Raw genomic sequence first — 25,387 nt, 5'->3', positions numbered from 1 at the left:
ATTTTCACAACACCGTACCAGTCACAAAACCTGAAAAACCCATCTGTTTAGCAAATGAGTTCGTAAATTAAAAATGCAGTAAATCTTGCTAAAAGAACAAAGTCAAACACTTCACACATTTATTTGAAAGACCAGTCGTACTGACAGTTTTTGTCAGGACACACGTCTCAGAAAAGGCACACACATTTACTGACATTCATGTCATGTACAAAATATAAGAATATCCAAATATAACCAAAAGCTCACATCAAGCTAAAGCTGCCCATCCCGTACGATTATTTAATAACCAGTTTCAACACCACCGGTAATTTGGGTGGAAAGGATAGTATCTGGAGGGACTGGGAGAAAAGAGACATAGAAAGACTGAGTCGGTATAAATCTGGTGATCACACTGGTTTGGTTTTTAACCACTTCTCTATGCAAGGAGTGGTTTACATTCTACTGGCTAACTTAAGCACACATCTTTGGGATATACAGTCTTAGTTCACAAAGAGATATACAAACAGAGGAAAACAATGTAAACACTGCATTAAGATGGACTACATGTCATGTACAGCAAAAAATACAGATTGGATGTAACAGTTGCGTAAATACATTTAAGGAAAACATGAGTGGAGAGCATTGGATTCACCTGATCTCACTAGTGAGGTGTACAATTTTAACATTATGTCTCAACAACCAGCACTAAAGGAAAGCTCTGTCTGAAAGCTCATACAGTAGTCTTCTTTTAAGCTGGCAGAGAGTTTGTAAGGCAGTCTGAGTATAATTTAAATAAAATACCACAAGGGAAGTTACTGTGTGCAATGATATCTGAATTGTTGCCTTTCTTTAATCTATACATAACGAGAATGCTATATTGTCATTGCATTCTTGCTGCCTGTTGAACTGTGTGAGCTTTCAGACACAGCAGTACCAGTAGTCCACAAAGAGTTCTGAACCAAAATGTCACAATAAGGCCACAGGCAACTCCCTGATCTCAATACAAGTCTAAACAAGACCTGTATGATGTAAAATGTTTTATTCAAATTTAGGAGCCTCTGCACATTGTGAAGGACTAATGTCAATCCACTGGGTCCCACGTTTATCAAATGGCCTGTGATCAAATGAAAACAAAGGCAATAGAAACGAGAAGTTGTGTATTTGGCTCAGACGCTCAACAATATGGTCTCCATGTGAAACCTCAGCAAACACATGGGGAAGAAGCAAAGAAAAAACACATCTGTAAAACACAGTATCTGTAACATAAATAAAACATACGAAACTCACATAAATGTATCACGAAACACTAGGTCCTCTTTCTACAGAATATGGCAGCTGAGTTCACTACACAAGTTTCACATGAATGAATTTGAAAGGCAGAGTAGAGTGTGTGAGCCCATGTGAGCCAAGCAGCAAACGGTAAAACAACTGATAAAATAATAAAAACAAATAGAGAAAACAGAATTTAAGGCGTGTGCGTAGGCCCACAGTAAGGCAAACAGTAGAGCAAAAATATAAAAACAAACACTAACGGAAATTCAGTAACACTGAGTTCACAGTACCTCAAAGTAACCATCTTCCAGAGAGATCTGGCAAGATGCCCTGCCAAAATGTGATATCCAGTAATGCACACACATTGTTTTCTGTATCAAAGGCTTATCAAAAATATTAACCATGGGTATTTATCGATTTAAAAATGAGCTGAGAAGGTTCCATATTTGCAAACCTGTTTTCAAACTATACAATATATTTAATCTGACAGTTGATATTTTGGTCAAACACATCACAAAAGTCAAAGAACAGGGAATGTTCTGCCACATGAAGTGATACAAAAAAAGGAGACAAAGGAGAAGGGGAACCGTGTGGAGTGAGAATGGTTGAACAAAATAGGCTGGCTTAGTTTGTAAAAATTTTCTTTAGGTTGAAATGTATCCCTCCTTCTCTGGTTGAGTTAGTTTTGTTGGTGGTCAAAAGGTGTAGGAGCAACTATTAAAATTTAATGCAAGAGTTGAGAGAGATGAGTTAGTATGTGGTATGACTGCAGTGAAGGGCTGAATAAGTCTTTGATGATGTTTCAGAAGGTCTCATCCCAGGACACAGAGGGTTAGGGTTAGGGTTAACCCTAACCCTAACAGGCCAGGCAATTCAAAATGTAAACACCTCACACTAAAACACAACTGTGTGCTTGAGAATAACTGGATCTCATCGTAAGGCTGCAAGTAATCCAGTCAGTACTGTTGTGATCAAGTGTCTCTTGTAGCATGAATGAGGTTTACCTTTTAGTTACACTTAACAGCCAACTCATCCAAAAGAATACAATGGATATAACTATATAATGTGAAATCACTCCATGTGGTTTCTTTAAAACTGGCTGTTCTAAAGGTTTTGTGTGCTTTCAGGAAGTTTTAATCCCTGATTCCAAGAGAAAACCTACCACTATTGGTCACATTGCTGCCTACGGCTTGATATAAAATACAGGGAAAAAGAAAAACAAAAAAACAGTCACTGTGTTGAGTAATCAAAAACAAAATGTGTAACAGGGTTGGAGAAATTGTACTTATGAGGAGAAGTGGTTGAGGAAACCCTTGCTAGTGAAGAGCTTGGCTGAAAGTTTCTTCTAGTAGATGGGCTATTTTGTTTTGGTCCAACTGTAAAGAACAAAAACATTTTCAACAATTCATGACGTTACAAAAATTAACTGACCAGCTAGATACTGGAGTTATAAGCCAATATTATAGTTAAGACACACAAAAGTCAATGTAACAGAAAAGGCATTAAACAGTTTTATGAATCCATGAAATGCAGTCATTACGAAGAAAGTCTACATGAACTCTGATCCACAGAGAGATGAAGTGACCACACAACATAAAAACAGTTTTGTGTGCATGCCTAAGTGAGTGGGCACCAGAGTACATATGTAACAGTTAATGTGCATTAAGCTCTTTAAGGGTAAAATGAGTTGAAGAGTATGTAGGAGCATCGGGGGTCATCACACCTTTTAAAATCATCTACAGTGTAAACCAGACAATTACACGCACACACACACACACAAAATGTTAATCTCTCTCTAACACACTAAACACCCACCTCACTGATTAAGCCCAGCTGTACCAACTCTTCAGCCAACTCTTGAACACTCTCATCTGAAACACACAGCAGCACAGTTAGCAACAGTAATTCAAAGACATGTAACATCACTTTCACATCAACTACACCAGTCGCTCACTATCTCCCTTTCAGTTATGCAAATACTCTAACACAAACACACAGCCCTGCACCTGAATAAATGTCAGGCTTAAGGTAAATACCACATTCAGAAAAAATATGGTCCAGATGCTTTTAGCTTCAAATCCCTGTTTTAATACATGAAAACAAAAACACACCAACCAGCAGCTACTGCTGTTGTTCTCCATATATGTAAACCCGTTTTGTTGTTTCATAGTGCTATTTTTATATTCCTGTGAACATTTAGCGAAGCATTCATTCAGTTACATCCAATACAGAATAAGTCTCTTCGGGAAGGAAAATGAAAAAGCCGACATGTTTCAACCAGCATGGTCTTCATTAGGGCATGATATGTTAAAACATGTTAGCTGTCTGAATATTTCTCTTTAGGCTTGCTATTAAAGGCTTAACTATGAAATGGACGGATCTTTGTCCTTCCCTCTACTTTAGAGTGTCCATAAGTTTCTTTCTGGGCTAATATTTTAATCCTTTTTCCAATGTTCTCATGAACCTTGTATTTGTCCCAAAAGCTGAATTTAGCCCTAGCTCATCCAACTTGTTTTTAACTGTTTGACCTAAAAATCTGCAGTAAATTCCAGGTAAGACTTGTACAGGAACAAATATATCTCAGAAAAGGCAAAGATTAAGATTTCAGTAATCCATGTTGCAATGCAGCTGCACAACTATTATATAAAATAATTCCTGCTCCTCTGGCTGTGCTATTGTTCTGACTTTTGTGGTGGGAATTTATTTTAAGATGTTTTACATTATAAAGAATATGAACTCACTATGTTCGGTGAAAATTTTAGGTAGGTTAAAGGAAAGTCAGTACACCAAAACAGTGAACTACAAGTGAACTACAAAGGGTATCAACAGAAGTCTGCACAAAATATACATAAGGTTGCTCAAAATATGCAAACAGAAGGATGCTGAATTTTGCTTGACTAAAACATCAGGAAAATGCCTTCAGAAGACATTTCTGATTTAGAACTCTAACCTCCACTTTGCCCTAAAAACTTAAAGATACCCTTATATAACTCGCCTTTCAATCCCTGACCTATTTTTGTAATAAATGGATTGTATCTAACAAAAGCATTTTTTACTATTACTTTAGTTACCGCCCCAAACTGGGACATTCTTTTCCTGAGCCAAGTGAGCAGAGGAGTTGTCAGGGTCGACTGATTTTTAATAACCTGGCTGTCAATTTACAACTGAACATGGAATGTGGTGGGAATAAGACAAACAAAAGGAAGACATGGAGCATCTAACAACTTTGACATAAAAGAACAACACGAGCAGCCCACAGCTTATATGACGAGAGGATGGATACTGGAGCTGACACTGGAGGCACAGGCTGCGTTGCTGATTTGCATCTTGTGGTCTGATAGAAAATCATATAACAAAATAAGTTACTATTTAGTTTTGAGAATAAAAACAAGCATCAATTGTGAATGCACTGAAATATGATGTAAGAGAACCATGCAAAAAGGCCAGTGGGGTGAAATTTAAGTGGCTCAGTTAACTGGTGACCCTGCATGGTGTGACTTTGGACTTTGGCATGTTGATAAGCAAAGCTTAAGAAAGAATATCCCCTGATATCAGAAGGAGGGATTGTTTACAAAGAGGAAAGGGTGCGTCTATGAGACTGACTAGTGTGTGTGGGTGTGTGTGGATGTGAAGTTACAGTATGTGTGCAAGTGGTAATAGGGTGTTAGTATCCAAGAGAAGCAATACAGTGTGAGAAACAGTGGAAGAGAGAAAGAGCAGAAGAGATGAAGTCCAGTGAAAGTGTGTGAGAGTGTAAGTGTGTGTGCGTGTGACTGAGAGACAGGGAGATGAAAGCCTGGGAAGAGATGGTCAGATCTTGACACAGGAGGTGACAGCTGTCAGCTGCAGCCTTTCACAGGCCTGGCATTCCCCACACGCCTCCAACGGTATACATGCCAACCATACCTGTGTGTGCATGTGCACATTGGATCATACTGCCTACATTATTCTGACCAGTGCAACAGTTGTGTTGTGTGTTATTTTCTCTTTTGCCTTCCTTTGGTCTTGTCTGTGGCAAAAGCAGTGAGATGAAAATACTGTATAATTCGTAAACAAATAAGTAAAAAAAGCAGGACCTGTAAAGATGACTCACTATTGTTTTCCAAGAAAATATTTAGAACAGATTTAAAGGTATAAAAAGTCACTACAGCCATTACGAAACAATTCAAGTATGCAATGAAAATACATTTTTCCAAAATAGAGGTGCAAGGTTTTCATGACACGTAAGCGACAGTGAGTCTCCCTGCCTAAAATAGTCTAGCATACTGTATATTGTGACGCCATTGGAGTTTCAAGCTGTCTCTGGAACCTCACTCTCACTTTCCTACAAGCCTCAGTCCACACATATAGAAAGATACTGTCTATTAAAACTGAGTGTGGTAAAATCTGAGAGGACAGTGTACTTAACTATGCTGTAATTCATTCCCGCATCACCTTATCATTTAACATTACCTCTAGTCAAATGCAATTCTATCATTAACCCTAAACCCAAGCTATAAAAATTAAACCAACCAGATGAACAAAATTATCACACTTTATAAAAACTTCTCGACTCTGAGGCTGTTAAATTCAAACACATTTTCACATGAATGGAAAACACACATGCCCAAACACATGCCATTCCCTCAACTATCACATGATGCAAATACTGAATGCTTTTTGGTACTGGTTTCTTACACACATGCAGAAGTGCTTGTATTTGTGACACCCACACTTGCGCACATGGCCGGAAGAATGGCCACTAACCCTCTTACGTTATGTCTCACCTACATAGGACACACCTTCAACGACATCAAATGCTCGCTGTTGGAAATTTCAAAGGCCTTTCTTTGTTAATTGAAGACATATTCCCTTATTTTTGCTTTAGTACCAAATACTGCACCCAAATCCCAAATTTACCTCCCAGCTCAATTTTGACGTAATGAAACTTGACTTTGAACTCTGCTGACCTTTAAAACATTAACAACGAGAAAGCTGGGAGGAAATTTCCAAACGTGAGGGCACCATAACAAAATCAAAGACCGTAGTTCTAAGCTCACTGAGTAAGTATGTGCCAGTGTGTGATACAGAATTGACAATATAGAGTTGGATCTTACGAGGTAACATGTCACAGCTTAGATGTCTATTCAGTTTATCCTCCAGTTTCAGCAGTAATGTTAGCTAAAAGAAGAGAAACAACAACAGAGAAAATAGGACATCACAAATAGTTGGTATAATACTATGTTGTTGGTCAATGAGGGACACTAAATGTTGCATTCTGAATTTGTTAAACAATAAATGACCAACTTGTGTTATTACGGAGACTCACATGAAACTTTGCTCCCTCCTCAACAGGTTCAACATTACACTGCATATGAACAACCTGCAGGAGAAGTATGAAAATTTAAATACAAATGGTTCTCAACTAGTGTTGGTGCAACTTCAAGAATACTTTATACAAACATGCAGTATATATCTTGATTCAGTGTCTAATCAGGAAAATTAGGAAACTTTAGAATCAAGATGACTACTTGTGAAGTTACCTGGGTATCTTCTTTGTTAATATTCAGTATAATCTGTTCTACGTACCCGTCGTGTCTCAAGCTCTGCAGGTTCAGGGGTGGGGGATTTCACCAAGGGGATGACAACAGGAGACTGAACAGTCTCCTGTTGGGGCTGCTGAGGACAGGGCAGCCCAAATGCTGTCATTGGATAAATACCATTCCTGACCCAGGAAGGAATGGAAAGACAATGATTGGAAGAGGTGGAGAAAACATGGAAAATGGAAAGCAGGAATAAAAGTGGGAGGAGAGAGTAGTTGAAAAAAGGATGGGAAATTTATACAGTAATTGCAAATATTAAATAATTTCAGGATGGGAAAGTGAGAAATTTAAGAGGAAATTAAAGAGAAGAGGTGGACAATGAATGAAAACTGAATATTAATCAAACAAAATCTCCACTGTTTAACTAAAATATACATAACAAAATAAAAAATGAGAACTATGTTTTACATAAACAGTCTTGTCTTTGTCTTAAAATTTCATGTGTTCAAGTATCCGGAATGAAGTTATTACATTAGCACTGGGCCATGCCTACAGAGAGCATCTCATTAAGGGAGAGGCACAAAGGTAATCAGATAGTCCACTACTGCCCCTGTGTGGCTGGACAGTGTTGTGTCTTTATACAATTAAGTGCACATGCTTATAACTCAGCTTGTTCAGACAACACTGATGTGCTACCCACCTCACATCTTCTAGGAACTTATCAAGCTCCAAAGCAGGAAACTGCGAAAGCCTACAGAAAAAAAAAATCACATTTAAATTATATTGTTTGAGGTATCAGCACTACAGAATTTTAAGTGTGATAGTATGATATTTCCTACAAATTCAGAAAACCATTTTGGATAGATTAGGTTGATACTACACATATATAAGCCTATAAAATGCACAATGATTAAGAAAAATGATTGACATTTTTTAAAATGATTTTATTGCGTTCAATAATGACTTCTGTGTTTATTGCTACTTTATCTGCGCTGGCCACCTCTACCACATGGATCCTGGTTTCTGATCCTTACTTGAGCTGTACATCCTCTTTTGTTTCGGCGATGACCAGGTTGGGGTCCAGGTTCTTGGTGATCTCCTCCAGGGCATTTTCAGGGATCATGTCTGGATATTTAGAAATGGAAAAACGTAGCCTGGTGTGATAAATCTTGATTTCTATCACACAGATGGTAGGGTCAGAATTTGGTGTCAACAGCATCTATGGACTCAACCTGCCTTGTGTCACTGGTCCAGATTGGTGGTGGTGTAATAGTCGAGGGAATGTTTTCTTGGCTCACTCTGGGCCTCTTAATACCAATCAATCATCATTTGAATGCCACAGACTGAGTATCATTCCCAACCATGTGCATCCCTTTATGGCTACATTATTTCAGTATGTTTGAATAGAATAGAATAGAATAGAATAGAATAGAATAGAATAGAATAGAATAGAATAGAATAGAAGTACTTTATTCATCCCAAGTTGGGAAATTTCACTATCACAGCAGCAATACACAGGCACTCAGCCTCCAAATATAAACCTGTGTGTGTGTATTTAAGACTCACGTTGATGGCTGACAATACAATGTGCAGCCAGCAGCTTTAGAAGTGGTACTTCAAACAGAGCCTGGTTAAACAGCAGCTCTCTGGCTGTAGGCCTTGTATTGGGATCACACTCGAGGCACTTCTGAATTAACTCCTACAAAAAGAAACATTTGGATCACACTTACCAAAGAGCAATAAGAAAAACGTTTCAAAGATTAACTTCACAGATACTCATGAACATGCAAACAGCTGCTCCACTTCCTTTCTCTTACCCTCTGCAGTGGGTCCTCCAGTAACTGTATGGCATTGTTTACGGCCTCCTGAGAAACATTAGAGGACTCTCCATTCCCCTGAATCTCCAAGAGCGCCATCTGCAGCACAGCAACAAACATGTTAATATATTGCTTTGGGAGAGGGTTCAGGCCATTCCTTCATGTATTATGGGTCCCGTCTCACCTCTAAGGCACACATGCCAAATGAGTAGATGTCTACAGCCGTGGTAACATCATCAACAGCTACAATGAGAGAAAGAAGGAAAAGAAAAAAAATTATAGATATAATATCATAGCTTATTCCTTATTTAAGACTAAGACCTAGATGTTAAAGCAAAAATGTCACTTTAACAACACAGCACCTGAGTCAATAATGATGATTTAAAGAATTTTATGTAGGAAGTGTTCGTGCAGGGTTTTGTCGGGACAAACGTCACTTTAAGAAGTTTGCCATATTTTGTTAAATGAAAAAAGGGTTTTGCAGGAAAAAATGTTAATATTTTTCAAACTAAGGTACTGAAAATCATTTAGTACTGTCAACGTATGGCACTTATAAAAACATTTTAAATGGTATTCTGCCCTCATTCTATTGTTAATACATCATACAATTAGTACAGAAACCATATACTTTAAAGGTTAAGGTTAAGATAGCAACTAAAAACAGTAAGATGTAAGATATTGCCCAATGTATCATCTGGTTTACTCTGGAGGCCAGGAAACTTTCTATATCAGTAACAAAATAAATAATCTTATATTGGACATGTCTACCTCCATATTCTGGAGCAAAGAAGTGCATGTTCTTCTGTTCCTCGTGACAAGTCTTCACGTGGTTGTTAATGGTGTCTGGGGCAACTGCAGATAAGACGGGGAACAATACAGAGGATATGTGTAAGTAGGATGGTGAACAGTTAGAGAAGTGAGTATAAAGCAGGAAGACGTAAAATACAGGCAGAGGAAGCAGAAAAAGACAAGAAAGAAAGTACATGATGGAGGACCAAGGGTCAGGACCAATCAAAGCTGTCATGTGAGATCTTTGGAAGATTTCTTTAGCAGACAGGGAGCGCAAGAGATAAAACAATGTACAGAGATACTGTTGTGGCTACACTTGAGTCACTGCAGCATTACGTATGTACACAACAGAGGTTTACCATTGTTCATATCTTATACAATGTGCAGGGTTCCTTCGGCACAAGACAAAAGCAATATTGACACCATTTTTGTCACATGGGAAGCCTAGACTGTTCACTTTAAGTGCTAAAGGAGACTGTTATTTTTTTTTACATACAACACTGGTATTGTGGGATCATGGAAATTTACCGTACAATTATGTGAAATTTCCGGCCTTTAAATCCATAATTCAGTATCATTTGACTCCATCAACAGCACTCCAGCCCCACTAACAAACACTGGTGTAAACTGGTGTAATTTTATACCTGATCCAATCTTGATGAGCCCATTGTGCTGAATGAAGATGGTGTCACAGGTCAGGTTGCCATGGATGATGGGTGGGTCACATGAGTGGAGATAACTGCTCCATTGAAAAAAATAAAATAAAATAACAAAACACATTCATTTTCTTGTGAGGGACCATACTGAATTTAATGTCTGAAAAAGGGAGACCAACCTGAGAGCAGACAGGATCTGTGTGCACCATCTCTTCCAAGCCTGTAGGACAATACATCTGTGTGAGTGAACTTCCTAGCTGGTAGCCGGTATGGATTAACTATGGCTTCCACTATATCAACAAGCCAACATGTACACAGGACATTTGAAGTTTCTTTCTCTCACGCTCACCAGCATTTAAATGCCAAGTACTTTGTCTACCAAACTATTCAAACTGCTCCTTGCTCTAAAAAGCTGATCTCATTCTTTTGCAAACTGGACACATAAGTCATTTAAAGAAAAAGTTTAAAAACCCTTATTCTATTAAAGTGCACTTACATACAGTCAGTTATTACCTTTTCATTCATGCTCTTGTGATTCTTCTTTGTCTTCTTCAGAAACTGCTTCAAGCTTCCCGATGACATATATTCTGTAATAAAAATCACCTGAGGGAGGTGAAGAAATTAGGGGACAACAGACGTTTTTTAAATGCAAATTACACAACAGAACATGCCATTTTATAATATTTGAAAATTGTGCTACTATTTATGCAGCTGACAGGTAGAAGATTCAATAATGTCTCGTAAGGCCTGAGACTCACCCTGGCCCGGTTCTCCTTTGTGTCAGCCCAGTACTTGTGAAACTTGACAATATTTGCATGTTCCAAATGGATCAGGTTGTCAAACACAGCCTTCACTTTCTCCTAAACACAAGCAAAACAAAACATGTATAAGTACAGCAAAACTATTTTAACTTAATAATAAATGTTGCTTTTGGACTGATGCTTCTGTATCTGCCTGATGGGTGACACAGGCTGAAAAAACTATCTTCTCCACAGCAGAAAACTACAATAGTCATTAGTGATGACACTGTGAGCTACAGTACAACAGTAATGTTGTCAAAATTTTAACAAACCTATCTGAGACAGTGGAAAAAAGAAACTAAAAGCCAGAGTACATCAGAAAGTTATCTGTCCCTAAACAGAGATCATTAATTCGAGGAATATTTCTTAACTGTCAGTGACAGAAAGCAGAGGCAGAGTCTAACCAAGCATGGGCTCAGTGACCACAAACTGGCAATTGAACAAGAAAGACACAACATGTGGTCACTTTACGACAGGTGAGGTTGAGACAGAGAGGCACTTCCTTTTAAAATGTGAATCATTCTGTGAAATAAGGGATATTTACTTTACTTTAACCAATTCAACTCTGCAATTCCACATTTCAATTAACTAAATCACATCTCAAAGTTAAAGATACTCTGAGGGGAAGGAGACATATCTATCTGCTACATATATATCAAAGTGCCACTACAGAAGAACACTAGTGATGCCATTGCAAACTACAGTAAAAATACAGTGATTCCATTTTCAATAAAACCATCTCAGTGTTACAGTAGAACTGTAACTCAAGTGATATCATCTTAATCCCATGTCACTGAGATGGTTTTGTCGATATGAGAAGTATGACTTTGAAGTAACCTGACACACATACACATGTTAAATATCACACATATATTTTAAAGATACACATTTTACACCAACAGCATTACATCACAGGCTACCCAAACGAATGAAATATCACTAGCATTGCTTGACACTGGTTCTTCCACATTGCAGTGACCCTGAGGTACATCACTTTCACCACAATAACTATCACTAGCTTCTGTGTACTCTTCTAAAAGAAGACGTTTTACACAGTCTTTATACAGTCTTTGTATTTTTCAATCAATGTATAAATGCATTAACTATTGAGGCAAATAAAGATCCATGAAAGTAAGCCAACCACGTTCTTTACCCCTTTTTTACATTCCGAGGTGAAATATTCACCACACCTTAAATGTGCTGACAGAGAAAATTATGTTTTGTTCCTGGCCCCAATACATACTCAATTCACTATACAAGTCAAGACTACACAACAATCAGTGCATGAATCCCAAAGTGCGTTTTACTCCTGCTCTGTAGCCCTGGGCCTCACCTCCAGAAGTTTGAAGTTCTTCCTCTCTGAGATCATGACTTCATTCCAAACCACCTCCACCCCTTCCTCTGTGTCCATAGCCAAATAAGCAGCATCTATTCCAGGGACATTACGCTGATTCACCTAGATTTAAGGAGAACAGAAAAGTGGCTTTTAAGATCATATAGTTTAATTGTGAATGGAAATACAAGACACAAAACCAATAAATGTAGGAAAAATACTTAAACATTAAAACAATCATCCTATAAAGACCAGCTTGAGTGCAGTGTTGTTTTGATACTTATGACTTACGAAGTACCACTAACATGAAAAAGGGGGATTTTAGATATGACTATTTTACGCTTTCACTTAATACTCTGTTCTTAACTAGGAGAAAGTAACATGGTGTAAGAAAAAAATCTTAGCAATGTGAAAGAGACAGCTCAACACAAAAAGATATTGTTCTTTTTATACAGATAAAAAAATTATGAGTTCACAATATTAATTTGATTGATTTTTGTCACTTAAATTTAATACAGTGTCCAATTGCAAAAAAACATCTACATCATAGAATTATTGCATCCATTAATTCAACAAACTTAACCTCCTGACACTCATATGGATACTCAAGAGTTAAAAGTCACTTTGGATTTTGCCTTATTCAGAGAAATGTGATGTATCGCAGAATAACTCTTAACTTAATGATGGTTTGAAGAGTTAATACTTTGCCCATCATTTTCACATGATTACATCAAACCACAACTTCCTGTCCCCACCACCCCAACTCTTACCTCCTCTCTGCGTTTCTGCCAGCGGCCACAGGGACTCTCTTCCAGGATCTCTGACTCGTCTTCACTCTCATCCTCATCCTCAGTTGCTGCGGGGGCAGGAGGTTGTACGGAGGTCACAGGTGCTCCACCTTGTACCTGTTGAGTATTACTGGACACGTGTCCTGCTGTGACCTCCGCCTTGTTACTCTCTGCAGCTGAAGCTTCTTTCCCCTGTGTCTCCAACATCATGACACAACTTTCACGCTGGCTTTCCTTTACTAGCCTCCTGGTCCTCAGCTGCAACGAGTAACAGGAAGCCTCTTTTTGCTTCTCCCCCCTCTCTGTTAGTGCTGGTTACACATCCATCTTCTTCCCTGGCCTGGCTTTCAACAAGGCTGAGCTCAAGGAGGAAAGACTGTAAACAAGTAACACATGTTAAGGAGGGGAGGTTTTAGAGGGCTACTGCTACCTCTGGCAACAGCGTAGCAAGTATACTTTCGAAGTATGACCTCGGGTAGTTGGGTATAGACATATGCCGTATGCTTTATTGGTAGCTTGGACGCTGAGGCAGAGAAACACGACTGTTACAGGACACTAAAACTGCAGTCAGTTAAACTAACCCGCTACTGTAGCTAACTTAGCTGGTAAAGCTCTTGCTAAAGTTCCATGCTAGCTTAGAGAAGTTCAGCCTCACACTCATCTGCTAACTTTTCCTCTGCTAACAAGCTAATGAAAGGTAAATAAATAAATACATAGCATAAAGTTAAGTTTCAGTGTATGAAAATCTTACCGTGGCACAGAAAACTACCACCGAATAGATAGCCCTGGGTTACATACTGATGAAAGGCGGTGAAATTATACACCTTTTACTTAATGCTAGTTCGTCATAAAATTTGTTGAGATAGGTTTCAAGCTGCCTTTCTCCTGGCAGAAGTGGGAGGGGCGGGGCATCACTTGGGGAGCGCTTGTTTGCGCGGTGAAAACGCAGCAGTATAGAGTTTCTACCACCAGCGCATCAAAATAAGTAGAACACATGAGGTCGAATGACACATTACATTGAACACAAAGTACCACATACTAGCATGGTAAAAATTATTTTACTTAACTAACGGCAATATTCTGTGTATTCTAGTCTGCTGAGTCCATATAACGCCACATAACGTATGAGATGTTTATTTCATCTCCAGCACAGCACGCGTGTGGTGGACACTTGTAATTAAATCACTTATACTTTATAAAGGCTTCAAAACAACCCGCATTTTGGTCAACCCAGTAAAGGACAGATTTATTTTGTCCGTTTTAAGCAGCGATACCGTCTCTATTTTCATGCAGTTGGTAAAATCAAGCGCCGTTAAATGTGGTTGTGATGGTGAGCAGCTCCAGAACAGTCAAGATAGTTCACCTCCGTAAGGCCAGTTTGGAGGAATCGGTTCGCGAAAGGGCCCACAACTGTAGATGTAAAAATATGTTTATATGTCAAATAGCGATTTCAGTAAATCAATAAGCCCATAAACAGTGTGCTGTTTGGCTATATTAAATACACACTTAAAAAAAAAGAAAGAAAGAAAGGAAGAGTTCATTTAGCGGTCCAAACATAGTTTTTTTTAAAGCGAAAACGGAAGTTGGGAGAGGTGAACACTCTCGCCTCGCTTGTAGACGACTGTACAGCTGTTCTCACGTTGCTAAAATTCTGCGCAAGATGTTATCCACGATTTACATGCAAGACAGTGATGCAAGCCAGCCTACTGGAAAATAAAGGAATTGTTGTGTGGCTGCCTTTTGGATAAAAAGACCCCTGTCTCTCCTCGCCCACTATGCGGAGGCTTAACGACACCGATTCCGTCCGCATAGATCGTATATAACGGCTATTATTTTATGGAAGGTGGGACGAGGGAGAGGGTGTGAGGCTGGGGGGAATCGGGACATCAGCTGAGCAGGAGAGAGGAGCGTTAGCAAGCTAGCTATCGTGACAGTAACGGGTATAACGGATCAGTGACTTTTCCGTACAGTAGCCCGCTGGTTCAGTTCAGTTATCATGGCTACGAATGGTAACAGTGTAACGCCTGGGATGGGGGAGATCATCCAGTTAAACGTCGGTGGGACAAGGTAAGCTTCGTCAACATCATCTGGGAAATTTGAGCTCTGGCCACGTACATGTATGATGATGTCTGCATGGCCAAGCTGACATGGATGTTGTTTGAGATAGATCGACCACTCGTGTTTTTCATGACTCTTTTTCTCATTCACTTTCTAATTGTGTCTGTCTAACGCACACCCACGCTGGGGTTTTCTGGACAGTTTAATCTGTACACAGTGTACATCTCTGTGTAATACGACTGCAGTGTGGAGGTGAATTTCTTCAGCAAGGCAACTTTTATTTTAGCTACATTAGTCAGTGTTATGACCACGAATGTCATGCCTCTTGCTCAACAAATCATCCATCCACAATTTTTATGCTCATAAGTGCACTGACTCTATATCACAGTGTTTGTAACAAATGTGTTATTGTGTCTTGTGTACTGTAGGTTCAGCACCTCCAGACAGACTCTGATGTGGATCCCAGACTCTTTCTTCTCAAGGTTGGTGAAATGTTGTCAGCATGTTGACACTGTGTCACAGCGGATGGTGCATGGAATAGATCTGACCTGTTTGTGCAAGTGCTTTTCACTCTTCATCTCACAGTCAGCTAATGAGCAGTCACATGAATGCCATCCAGGTTGCACTGGGAATTGTTCATATCTGGCTTGTAGACCAGATTAGAGCTTTGAAACATTAATCGAAGTCTCAGCAACTAAGTCCAGTGTTAGATTATATATTATGAGAACATTCTGATGTGTATGGCAAGCATGGAATTCAATGTATCTTCATAACCATAGTAAGTCTAATAACACATACATAACATATTTCAAAGCAGGACTAACATGGGACTCAAATGGATTAAATTTACCCTCTCTGGACTTCCCCCTGAGACTAGGTTAATTAAACCGTGCTAGTACTCTGGTTGCAGCATGTAGGAGTTCAACCAGAAACAGGTCAAAGTCTCAGTGAGCATGCTCTGGTGCAGTCACATCTCAGGAACACAAAATGTGTATTACATATTTAATGTTAAGTCGGGATGTTCCATGATCATGTCCCTGTCTTGATTCATGTTTGGCATGCGTGTGTTTTTCAAATCCTTTTAGTGAGTTATTTATTTAGTTGTGATTCCAGCCCTAGAGGGGAACACACTGTTAAAATGAAACAGCTGATTGGGGCTGGGCAAATACCTTGGTCGTAACAAACTCAAACACTGGACTGAGCTCACAGTTTGACAACAGCTGACCAAGTAGTGCTAAATGCTGTCAGACTGTCTGCCAGTGCACCTGTTTGCCTTCCCGCTTGTCAGTCTCTCTGCCCCCATATGTCTGCAGTTTTTCAACATATAAACTCAATTCTCATACAAATTCCTGAATTAGGTGTATTACATAAACACAACTGTGATGTTTAATAGAGACACATCCTATAATAATCTGAAGTTCAGAGATTAACGGTTAGTATGTTAGAGTATTTGTTACTCTACAAATAACTTGTGTGTTTACTGCAGGTACTGGTAACACTGCTGGTCAGTGGAAATGGAGAAGTGCTTGGGTTAACTAGAGCGCTGTGTGTGTGGGTGTGTGTGTGTGTGTGTGTGTGTGTGTGTGTGTGTGTGTGTGTGTGTGTGTGTTTTTCCAGTTTGCTGAGTGGAAGGATATCTACTCTTCGGGATGAAACTGGAGCTGTGAGTATAGCCTTTGTTGTGTCTTATTCTTAAACTAGGACAGCATCTGCAGGCCACATCTGACTGACAAATGAACCTTCCAGCAGATAGAACATGATGACATTTGTTCTGTTATGAGGCATCTTACTGAAATATGATTCACAGCCTTAAGATTGTATTGGGACAAATATTGGACAAATTCTGTGGCCCATAGTCACTTTCAAATTTTTGGTTGATTAAAACAGCACAGTTTTGGTTAAAACCAGCAGTTGTTTGATATTTTACCTTTTTGCAATTGTTGTTGATTCATTTCTGTGAATTAATTACTCACCTAATCACTTTAGCACTCTTTTTATGTACTGTTTCTCTAAACATTAAATATTTTAACACCACTGAACAAATGATTTTCCTTCATGGATAATACATTTAAATTTGATTAGAACACCTCTAGTCTTGATGCACACAAGTACCTGGTGGAGGTTTTGAATCTTCACCTGTTTCTTTAATAATTTTATAATGAAGCCCTGCATTTGCATCATATGTTCCTCATTTCCAGATATTTATTGACAGAGACCCTACAGCTTTTGCACCAATTTTGAATTTTCTTCGAACCAAAGAATTGGACCTGCGGTAAGGAGCCATGACAACATTCAGAAACTGCCCCTGAATGTTTATTTTAGGAACACATTATGTTAAGTTGTAAACAGGGTCTTATAATATAGAATATAGAATATCTTAGAATATATTTGCTGCTTTTTTCTTTCTGTAGGGGTGTCAACATCAGCGTCCTGCGACATGAAGCAGAGTTTTACGGGATAACTCCTTTAGGTATGTTGCTGTGCAGAGTTTTGTGAGGAAATAGAGGGAGTGGCCTTGTTCTTAGCACGAGCACTGGCCCATACAAACATTGTGGAAACCTCAAGGGATAATAACAGCAAGTTTGTTTTGTATGCAGTCAATTTTTGTAACACATTCAGGGAACTATTGTTGTTAAAGTGAAATGTTGTCGTGTGGTGTTAAATGTGTTTTGGCTTCAGATACAATTTGACCTAGGTTAAAGTCTTAATACTATTAATTCCATGCGCTGTAATGTTGTTTTACTTCCCGTTTCACTGTTTGTAACTTCCCTACATTGTCTGTGTACTTGAATGGGTAATTACAGTAACGATCACCTGATCAGCGATACTGATCACATACTTCAAATCATGACAAGTAGACTGGCACGTTCTTTGCAGTATAATACATACAGTACAAATTAAATAGAAAGTACACTGGATTGGTAGAACTCAGAGACATAATCCAGTCAGCCATGAGGAATTTCCCAAAAAATAAATAAATGAATGATTTAAGAAAATACAAAATGAAGAAATAAGGGTATTACATTTAAAAGTCATAGAGAAAAAGTACAATTTTTAATGCCAATTATTTATAAAATTGGCAACAATTATATATCTTTTAAATGTTTTGTAGGAATCAGTCATTTCATTGTAAAATTACAGTGTGTGTGTGTTTGTGTATACACCTCTGTGTGTGTGTTTGTATGTATGTATGTATGCAGTACGCCGCCTGTTGCTGTGTGAGGAACTGGACCGCTCGTCATGTGGTAGTGTTCTCTTCCACGGCTACCTGCCACCCCCAGGTAAAGACATGAAACTGAGAAACATAGCAAATGAACTGAAAATAGACAGAAGATTCTACTGATGTTCCAGGACAGAAATAATACTTACAATAAGAAATTTCTATTTATAAATCTCAGCAAATCTTTCGTTGACAGCGGTCCCCGCCCGTAAATCAAGCCCTGCCTCAGCAACCTCTGACTCCTCCTCCGAAGAAAGGCCAGGTCCAAGTGGAGCAGAGGGCTTCACCCGTGTCGGCCCCCCTCCTCACCCTTCCCTCCCTGGCTCACCTGGAACAGATGACAACCACAAACTGGGTGAGTAGCCTAGGGCAGCCTTAAGAAGTGAAAAGATAAATAATAGTGATAATCTGTAGATTATATACATATATGCTTACAGCTGTCCACAGGTAATGTCTGGGATTGTTTACATGTTCATATGTGTGTCACATCTGTGTGTGTGTGTGTGTGGGAGTAACAGAGTATGTGTGTACTGTTTATGCTTGTCCACATCTTTGTGTGTTTCTGTGATTGTGCATTAATGTTTCAGCTAATGTGACCTGACACATCCTCTCAGTGCTCTGACTGAAAAGCACTGACTGAGGTAACTTAGTTTCACATCGGCCTGCTCTCTGTCGACGATGACCTCAGAGAGTGTAATGAGCTGCTATAAACAAATGCTGTATAATTCTGATAATGGCAAATAATGCATAATAGGGTGAAAACGTAACATAGTAATTGGGGCTATGAAAAAAATGTGTTTATTTTTGTGTTTATTTTTCTTTGCTTGCATGTGTGTGTGTGTGTGTGTGTGTGTGTGTAGGTCCTGTAGTTGATCCCAGGAAGGTGTTGATTATAGCAGGACACCACAACTGGATTGTAGCAGCTTATGCACACTTTGTCATCTGCTACAGGTAATACTTTCAAACATTTCTCATTCGCTCTATAGTCCATAAGAGGGAGACATTAAATTATTTATGTTGGCAAGATGGCATCATTATCTCCTGTATGTCAAAGTAAAATGCAGGTGCGATCTCATTACAGGATAAAGGAATCATCTGGATGGCAGCAAGTGTTTTCCTCCCCCTACCTTGACTGGACCATTGAACGCATCGCTCTTAATGCTAAGGTGGTGGGTGGCCCGCATGGAGACAAGGACAAGATGGTGGCCGCTGCCTCTGAAAGCAGTATCATCCTCTGGAGCATCCAAGATGGAGGCAGCGGTAATGAGATAGGTAGGTTTATATTAGAGCAAATGTATTGTCCAGACAGAGAAATTAAACTTGTAGTGACTACAGCCTCACTGCAATGTCTGTGACTTAACTTTCACTCTCAATCCACCCTCCCCTGGCTCCAACACATCTGTTGGCCTCTCTCTGTCCTCACCGCCCCAGGTGTATTCAGTCTCGGTGTACCTGTTGATGACCTCTTCTTCATCGGGAACCAGCTGGTGGCTACGAGCCACACGGGGAAGGTGGGGGTGTGGAATGCCGTCACACAACACTGGCAGGTACGAGGCCCTAGCTGCATGTGTGAGAGAGTGTTTGGGTGAGACACAGAGAGGTGGAGGAAGGTCAGGAGTTTGTGTTTCCTCCTCTGTGTTTTACTGTAAGAATAAGTGTACAGTACATTATATCACAGCCATGAGTCGTAAATTCAATAAGATTGAACTATGTGGAACTGTGCTGATTGTGAATCCACTTTTGGTGTGTGTATATTAGGTTCAAGATGTGGTTCCCATCACCAGCTGTGACACAGCAGGATCCTTCCTACTACTGGGCTGCAACAACGGCTCTATCTACTACATAGGTACACACATGTTCACAAACATACATACACAGGTACACACACACAGTGTCAGCTATCTTTTGTCTGCCACTCATTTCACTCATTTCATTTGATATTAGTGACATCCAGTGGAAATCCCTATTCCAAAAAAAGGATATGGTACAGCAAGTGACCGCTCCTTCATATGTCTGAACGTATTCGAACGCCTAAAATGCTATAAAACTCCAACCTAAAAACACATTAACGTTTGGCCTTCCTCTCCTTTTCAGACATGCAGAAGTTTCCGCTGAGGATGAAGGACAATGATCTTCTGGTGACTGAGCTTTATCATGACCCTTCAAATGATGCCATCACTGCGCTGTCTGTCTACCTCACACCTAAAACCAGTAAGAACATAAGTTTTTCTCAAGGATGTTGTTTCTCTCACCAAAAAATAAAGAGGAAATTGTATTCTTGCAACTACCTGTCTTATCTTCTCATTTTCATATTGTTTCAGATCAGTTTCACCTCTTGATGGATGTAACATTAATAACAGTTGACTGACCTGACGTTAAAACATTGTGTCTGCTCTCAGGTGTGAGTGGGAACTGGATTGAGATAGCCTACGGGACTAGCAGCGGTGCAGTGAGAGTGATCGTGCAACACCCAGAGACAGTGGGATCGGGCCCCCAGCTCTTTCAGACATTCACTGTGCACAGGAGCCCAGTGACAAAGATCATGTTGTCTGAGAAACATCTGGTGTCAGGTGAGGAAGGTGTAACAGGTCAGAGGTTTAGACAGTCTTCGTGCTGATGGAGGGATAGTTGAGATAATGAGTGTAGGTAAAATGTAGACTGTTGACACTAATCTAACCATCTCTTGTTCATTGTGATCTCTGTTATGTATCTGTGTGTATACCTATGATTGAAATCTTGTGTGGTTGTTTTGCATTTTTCTGTGCGTGTCAGTGTGTGCGGACAACAACCATGTTCGGACGTGGACGGTGACCCGATTCAGAGGGATGATCTCCACCCAGCCAGGCTCCACCCCTCTGGCCTCCTTCAAAATACTGTCCCTGGAGGAGACAGAGAGCCATGGGAGCTATTGCTCTGGGAATGATATAGGTGAGAGAGAAGGGAAGATCAAAAGACACAGAGCGGAAACAATTAGTGAATTAATCGATTAACTGATTGACAGACAAATATTCAGTGACTGTTTTGATAATTGACTCGTCTTTTCAGGCGTTTTTAAAGCAAAAATTGTGAAAAGAACGCCAAATATTTGCATATATGTCATTTAGTAATTATTAGACGCTACCCTAGACAGATTGTCTGAGACTGTCCTTGGAGCAGAGCTACAGATTTGGGATTAACATTAGGAGTGATGAGTCGATCTTACATATTGTAAGTTTGTTACCAGCTGTTCACCACATCTGTAAAGCACTGAAACACACAATCACGTGAATCAAAGTGCTATCAAAAAGCTGAGTTTTATCATTGTAATTCTGTAGTTGTGTTTTCTACCTGTATTTTGTGGTGGTTTATTTGACTCTGGGTGGAAGATGCCAAAGCTTAGCTGGTGTGTTTTCTGCTCTCAGGTCCGTTTGGAGAGAGGGATGATCAGCAGGTTTTCATCCAGAAAGTCATCCCTATCACCAACAAACTGTTTGTGAGGCTCTCATCAACTGGAAAAAGGTATAATGTCCTTCATCTATCTTTCTCTTTCCTCTCTGCTCCTCTAACCTTTATCTGACTTTGTATTTTACAGTCACGCACTGGGAGAAGCGAGGGTGCACACGATGCTCCCTCTCACTAAATCTCTCCCTCTCCCTTAATTCAAGCTGCTGGGGCTTCTGTCTGACCTTTGCTATTTGACTGAGGTTTTGGTGTTTGCCAGGATCTGCGAAGTGCAGTCGGTGGACGGGACCACCATCTCTTGCTTCATGGTACGGGAGTGCGAAGGTTCCAGTCGGATGGGGTCACGACCTCGGCGCTATCTGTTCACTGGTCATGGCAACGGCAGCATCCAAATGTGGGACCTGACCACGGCGATGGACACAGCTAACAAAGGAGAGGAGCGGAAGAAGGAGGGTGAGGAAACAGAGACTCTATGGGAGAAGAGAGACAGCGAGATTGAGACAGAGACAAAAGTGAGGAGATTATCACTATGTGTGTTCATGGGAGAAGACACAAAAAACAACGGTAATGTAAGAAAGAATGTCTATGGCTTCATTTACTCCCCTCATGGATATACAGTTTATACAGTAGACTACACTCCCTTAAATGTTATTGTTGTTTTTTTAATGAGATGATGCGTGTGAGTGTTCTGAAGCTGCCCTTGTGTTTTGATAGATGTAGGTGGGCCTACAGAGGAGGAGCTGCTGCAGTTGTTGGACCAGTGTGACCTGAGCACCTCCCGCTGCGCCACACCAAACATTAGCCCCGCCCCCTCCGTGATGCACCACACACGGCTGCGAGAGTCCTGCTCGAGGTTGGAAAGAAACATCATACAGATCACAATAAAGACAAACGCATACACACTCACACACACGGACTCTTTGTTAGCCACGCTTCAAGGTTCATATATATCAGTTATAACGAACACCTTCTTTATAATAACTTATGAATACATAAGATATTCAAGGACTGTTAACACTCTAACCTCCCTTTCTTTTATTTCTTTCAGCCTGCAGTTACAGGCCCAGGAGCCTATTCCTGAAACCCAGGCTACTTATGGAGCTGTGCGACCCTACAGAGAGAGCCCCCTGCTGGCCCGCGCTCGACGAACTGAGTCCTTCCACAGCTACCGGTGAAATACTATTTGTTTGACTGCCGAGATTTTAATAAATATTTATTTTATTACTTTTACATAAAGAATTCAAAAGAAAGAACAAAATAACAGAACAGACAAAGTCATCAGGGGCAATACTTCAGTTCACACATAATGATGAGTGTGTTTACTGCATGTTAAGGATTATTTTCCCAAGTTTTGAGATATCTGCTTTCATAGTGTGTACTTGTTATCGGTGAAATGGTCACTGTAAAAATACCAATCTGTCTCTACATCTGTCCACCTTTCCACCCATAACTTACCTGCATCCATTTCTCCTTTCATAGGGACTTCCAGAACTTCAGCCTGAGTCGAGGTGTCCTGGACAGCACAGGCCAGCTGTCCACCCAGGGCCCCAGCCAGGTCCCAGATGCCCGTCGTTCACTCTGTGACTTTGGGCCTGAGGACAGTGAGAGGAGATCCTCAGCTATGGAGCTCTGGGCTTGCCGAACCACTGGTGCATGCTCTAACACAAACGTCGGAGCTTTGACTGCCCCAGGTGTTTCTGGGGGAAAGGCAGAAGGTGGCCAGGAAACTCCACGGCAACCTCCAGACAGCCCGATTCCGGGGGGCGACGTTAGGCGAAAGGTGCACCCATCAGAGGAGGGAGAGGGTGGTGCGGGGTCCGGGGGAGATGGGGCAAAGGCAGAAGGAGGTGTGAGGAAAAGGGGAGTTCTAGAGGGAGGCTTTCTAGGGAGGAAGAGGGCTCCTCCTGTTCCTCACCTCTCCTCCCTCCCTTCTGGATCCGAAGGCGGTGGCAGCGACTCATCTTCAAATGCCTCCCCCTCCCCAACCAAACTGGCCTCCTCCACCTCGCCGCGACACAGGAAGCTGGCCCCTGAGCCATCCAATCAGGACAGCAGCCTGTGAAAGCACACTGTGCCCATCCTCTTTTTCTTTTAATCGAAGGAATCATATCATAGAGGCATCCTGTTGGTGCATGTAGGACTTACTGTGTCAGAGATGAGGATCTGTTTTTTTTTTTTTTGTTTTTTTTTTTGGGAGCCCACACATAACGAGTCTGTGTCTCAGCACAGGCTTTTCAATATGTTTGCTCCCAATGCTGGAAAACCTTTATTTAAACTAAACACCTTTAAGTTAAGCCAGTGCAACCCAAACATTGTTGTCACACTTTTGACTACAAAACCTGACACGAGGAAGTGGTTACAACATCCCAGCACGAGCAGCATGACAGTTCAACCAGAGCAGGAATGCTTTTTTTCTTTTTGATTACTCTTGTAAAACGGACTATCTCTGTTTGGTTTTGATGTTTACTTTAATCTTAGCAGAGTGGTGATGAGATCAGCATTCTGAGGCACGAGCCTGATGAGTAATTTGCCAGCTCAGTGCTGAGATTGTTTTCTCTTCTGGTGTTGTTGTTCACTCGACATCTTAACAAACACACAGTAACTACAGGAACAGGCAAAGGTCTGTTTGCTCTGGTATTGTCAAGGGTGTGTTGCTGCCTGGTTTGATTTGAAGCACAATCAAGTGTCAGGCCACTGATAAGACTGAATCCATTAATTCATCAGGGTTCATTTAAAAAAAAAAAAAAAAAAAAGATAGCACAGCACAGTACTAGCAACAGAATTGGGGTTTCTAACACTATCTGAGGAGTGTGTTATTTAGCTTGTGAGAGCCCTAAACAACCAGAAAATGGAATTAACAAAGGCACACACTTTGTTCTTTTATAAGATTTTTTAAGTGTTTTTATTGACATATAGTCTGGTGGGAATGGCTCGTTCAGAACCTGACCTGGACCATTTTGAGCGTACGCAAAACATCCAGATTAAAACAGAACTCTTATGTAAAATTTCTTGAGATCTTCATCTTACAGTTATTTTCATTATTGAATAATCTGTCAGAATATTTTTTCCAGTATCTGTTTAGTCTATAAAATGTCTTCTGATGTCTCATCACAAAATTATTCAGTTTGCAGTGATAGAAAACAGGAAAAAGCATGAAGTCCTCACTTTTGAGGAGCTGAAACCAGCAGATTTTGCTGAACAGTTTTCATCAATCACCAGACGCTGAACTGACCAACATTGTCAGCACCAACTCCTCGTAGATTTGGGTCAGAGCGCTTTCAAAGCCGGAACTCATGAAGATATCGGGCGTCTCTGACGACATGTGCAATTTGTGTATATTTACTTACCTCAAACACGTTACCCTAGCCAGAATCTTGGCAGCTACTTGAATCCCATAATGTCCCTAAAATACTTTGCTGCAGCCAGAGACACATCAGTTATTGTTGTTAAAGCAGTGACACTAAACGTCAACAGACAGCAAGCAGTGAAGTCACTTTGCAGCTCCAGCATGCAGTACAGCTCAGTGACATGATGCACAACAGCTAAAAACTAACACTCTGTGGTTTCCACTTGAAGTCTTCAGGGCTGCCACAGAGTGAGACGTGTTACACAGGGAGGATGAATCCTCATGTGAACGGGTGCCTGCTTTTCCTTGGAGCTGGCTGTTTTACTTTTTACTTCATTATTTACAGGTCAATTGAATTCTTGATGT

At 40.3% G+C, this 25,387-nt stretch overlaps 2 protein-coding genes across 5 annotated transcripts; one reads left to right on the top strand and one right to left on the bottom strand.

The window, feature by feature from the left end:
• Window positions 1-105: 105 nt before the first annotated feature.
• On the bottom strand, window positions 106-13,846 carry LOC121179229 (nuclear receptor-binding protein-like). 4 transcript variants are annotated; one of them, XR_005893857.1, is made up of 18 exons: window positions 13,708-13,846; window positions 12,939-13,332; window positions 12,169-12,291; window positions 10,794-10,895; window positions 10,549-10,638; window positions 10,215-10,255; window positions 10,024-10,118; window positions 9,359-9,442; window positions 8,775-8,833; window positions 8,591-8,689; window positions 8,340-8,472; window positions 7,808-7,898; window positions 7,474-7,524; window positions 6,820-6,955; window positions 6,560-6,613; window positions 6,348-6,411; window positions 3,067-4,585; window positions 106-2,627 (listed from the first exon to the last, which is right to left on the bottom strand). XR_005893857.1 is itself a non-coding variant. In XM_041033950.1 (18 exons), the coding sequence occupies exons 2-18, from the start codon at window positions 13,164-13,166 to the stop codon at window positions 2,568-2,570; spliced, it is 1,566 nt and encodes a 521-aa protein (XP_040889884.1). In that variant the 5' UTR covers window positions 13,167-13,332; window positions 13,708-13,846; the 3' UTR covers window positions 106-2,567. The 4 variants fall into 4 exon arrangements, 2 of the variants coding, with proteins under 2 accessions (XP_040889884.1, XP_040889895.1); XM_041033950.1 differs by having other exon boundaries at window positions 3,067-3,122; XM_041033961.1 differs by lacking the exon at window positions 106-2,627 and having other exon boundaries at window positions 3,067-3,122; window positions 4,509-4,585.
• An 835-nt stretch (window positions 13,847-14,681) lies between these two features.
• Window positions 14,682-24,407, top strand: kctd3 (potassium channel tetramerization domain containing 3). The gene is made up of 19 exons (XM_041040713.1): window positions 14,682-15,023; window positions 15,443-15,496; window positions 16,632-16,677; window positions 17,213-17,286; window positions 17,426-17,484; window positions 18,215-18,295; window positions 18,431-18,589; window positions 19,095-19,185; window positions 19,316-19,506; window positions 19,666-19,781; window positions 19,993-20,080; window positions 20,329-20,445; window positions 20,634-20,804; window positions 21,007-21,162; window positions 21,636-21,732; window positions 21,935-22,128; window positions 22,390-22,528; window positions 22,724-22,846; window positions 23,155-24,407. Exons 1-19 carry the CDS (start codon window positions 14,953-14,955, stop codon window positions 23,735-23,737), a joined length of 2,610 nt encoding a protein of 869 aa, XP_040896647.1. The 5' UTR covers window positions 14,682-14,952; the 3' UTR covers window positions 23,738-24,407.
• The last annotated feature ends 980 nt before the right edge of the window (window positions 24,408-25,387 follow it).

This window comes from Toxotes jaculatrix, chromosome 1 (genome assembly GCF_017976425.1).
Source record: "Toxotes jaculatrix isolate fToxJac2 chromosome 1, fToxJac2.pri, whole genome shotgun sequence".
NCBI classification, from domain to species: domain Eukaryota; kingdom Metazoa; phylum Chordata; class Actinopteri; family Toxotidae; genus Toxotes; species Toxotes jaculatrix.
This window is presented reverse-complemented; position numbering and strand designations above follow the sequence as displayed.

Excerpts from the sequence above, each read along its gene's own strand:
- LOC121179229 (XM_041033950.1), bottom strand. The coding sequence starts at position 13,166 with ATGATGTTGGAGACACAGGGGAAAGAAGCTTCAGCTGCAGAGAGTAAC. Across the intron at positions 10,639-10,793 it reads CAAAGGAGAACCGGGCCAGG|GTGATTTTTATTACAGAATA; the intron begins GTGAGTCTCAGG and ends CACCTCCCTCAG. Across the intron at positions 9,443-10,023 it reads GCTCATCAAGATTGGATCAG|TTGCCCCAGACACCATTAAC; the intron begins GTATAAAATTAC and ends TCTTATCTGCAG.
- kctd3 (XM_041040713.1), top strand. The coding sequence starts at position 14,953 with ATGGCTACGAATGGTAACAGTGTAACGCCTGGGATGGGGGAGATCATC. Across the intron at positions 15,497-16,631 it reads CCAGACTCTTTCTTCTCAAG|TTTGCTGAGTGGAAGGATAT; the intron begins GTTGGTGAAATG and ends GTGTTTTTCCAG. Across the intron at positions 20,805-21,006 it reads TGAGAAACATCTGGTGTCAG|TGTGTGCGGACAACAACCAT; the intron begins GTGAGGAAGGTG and ends TGTGCGTGTCAG.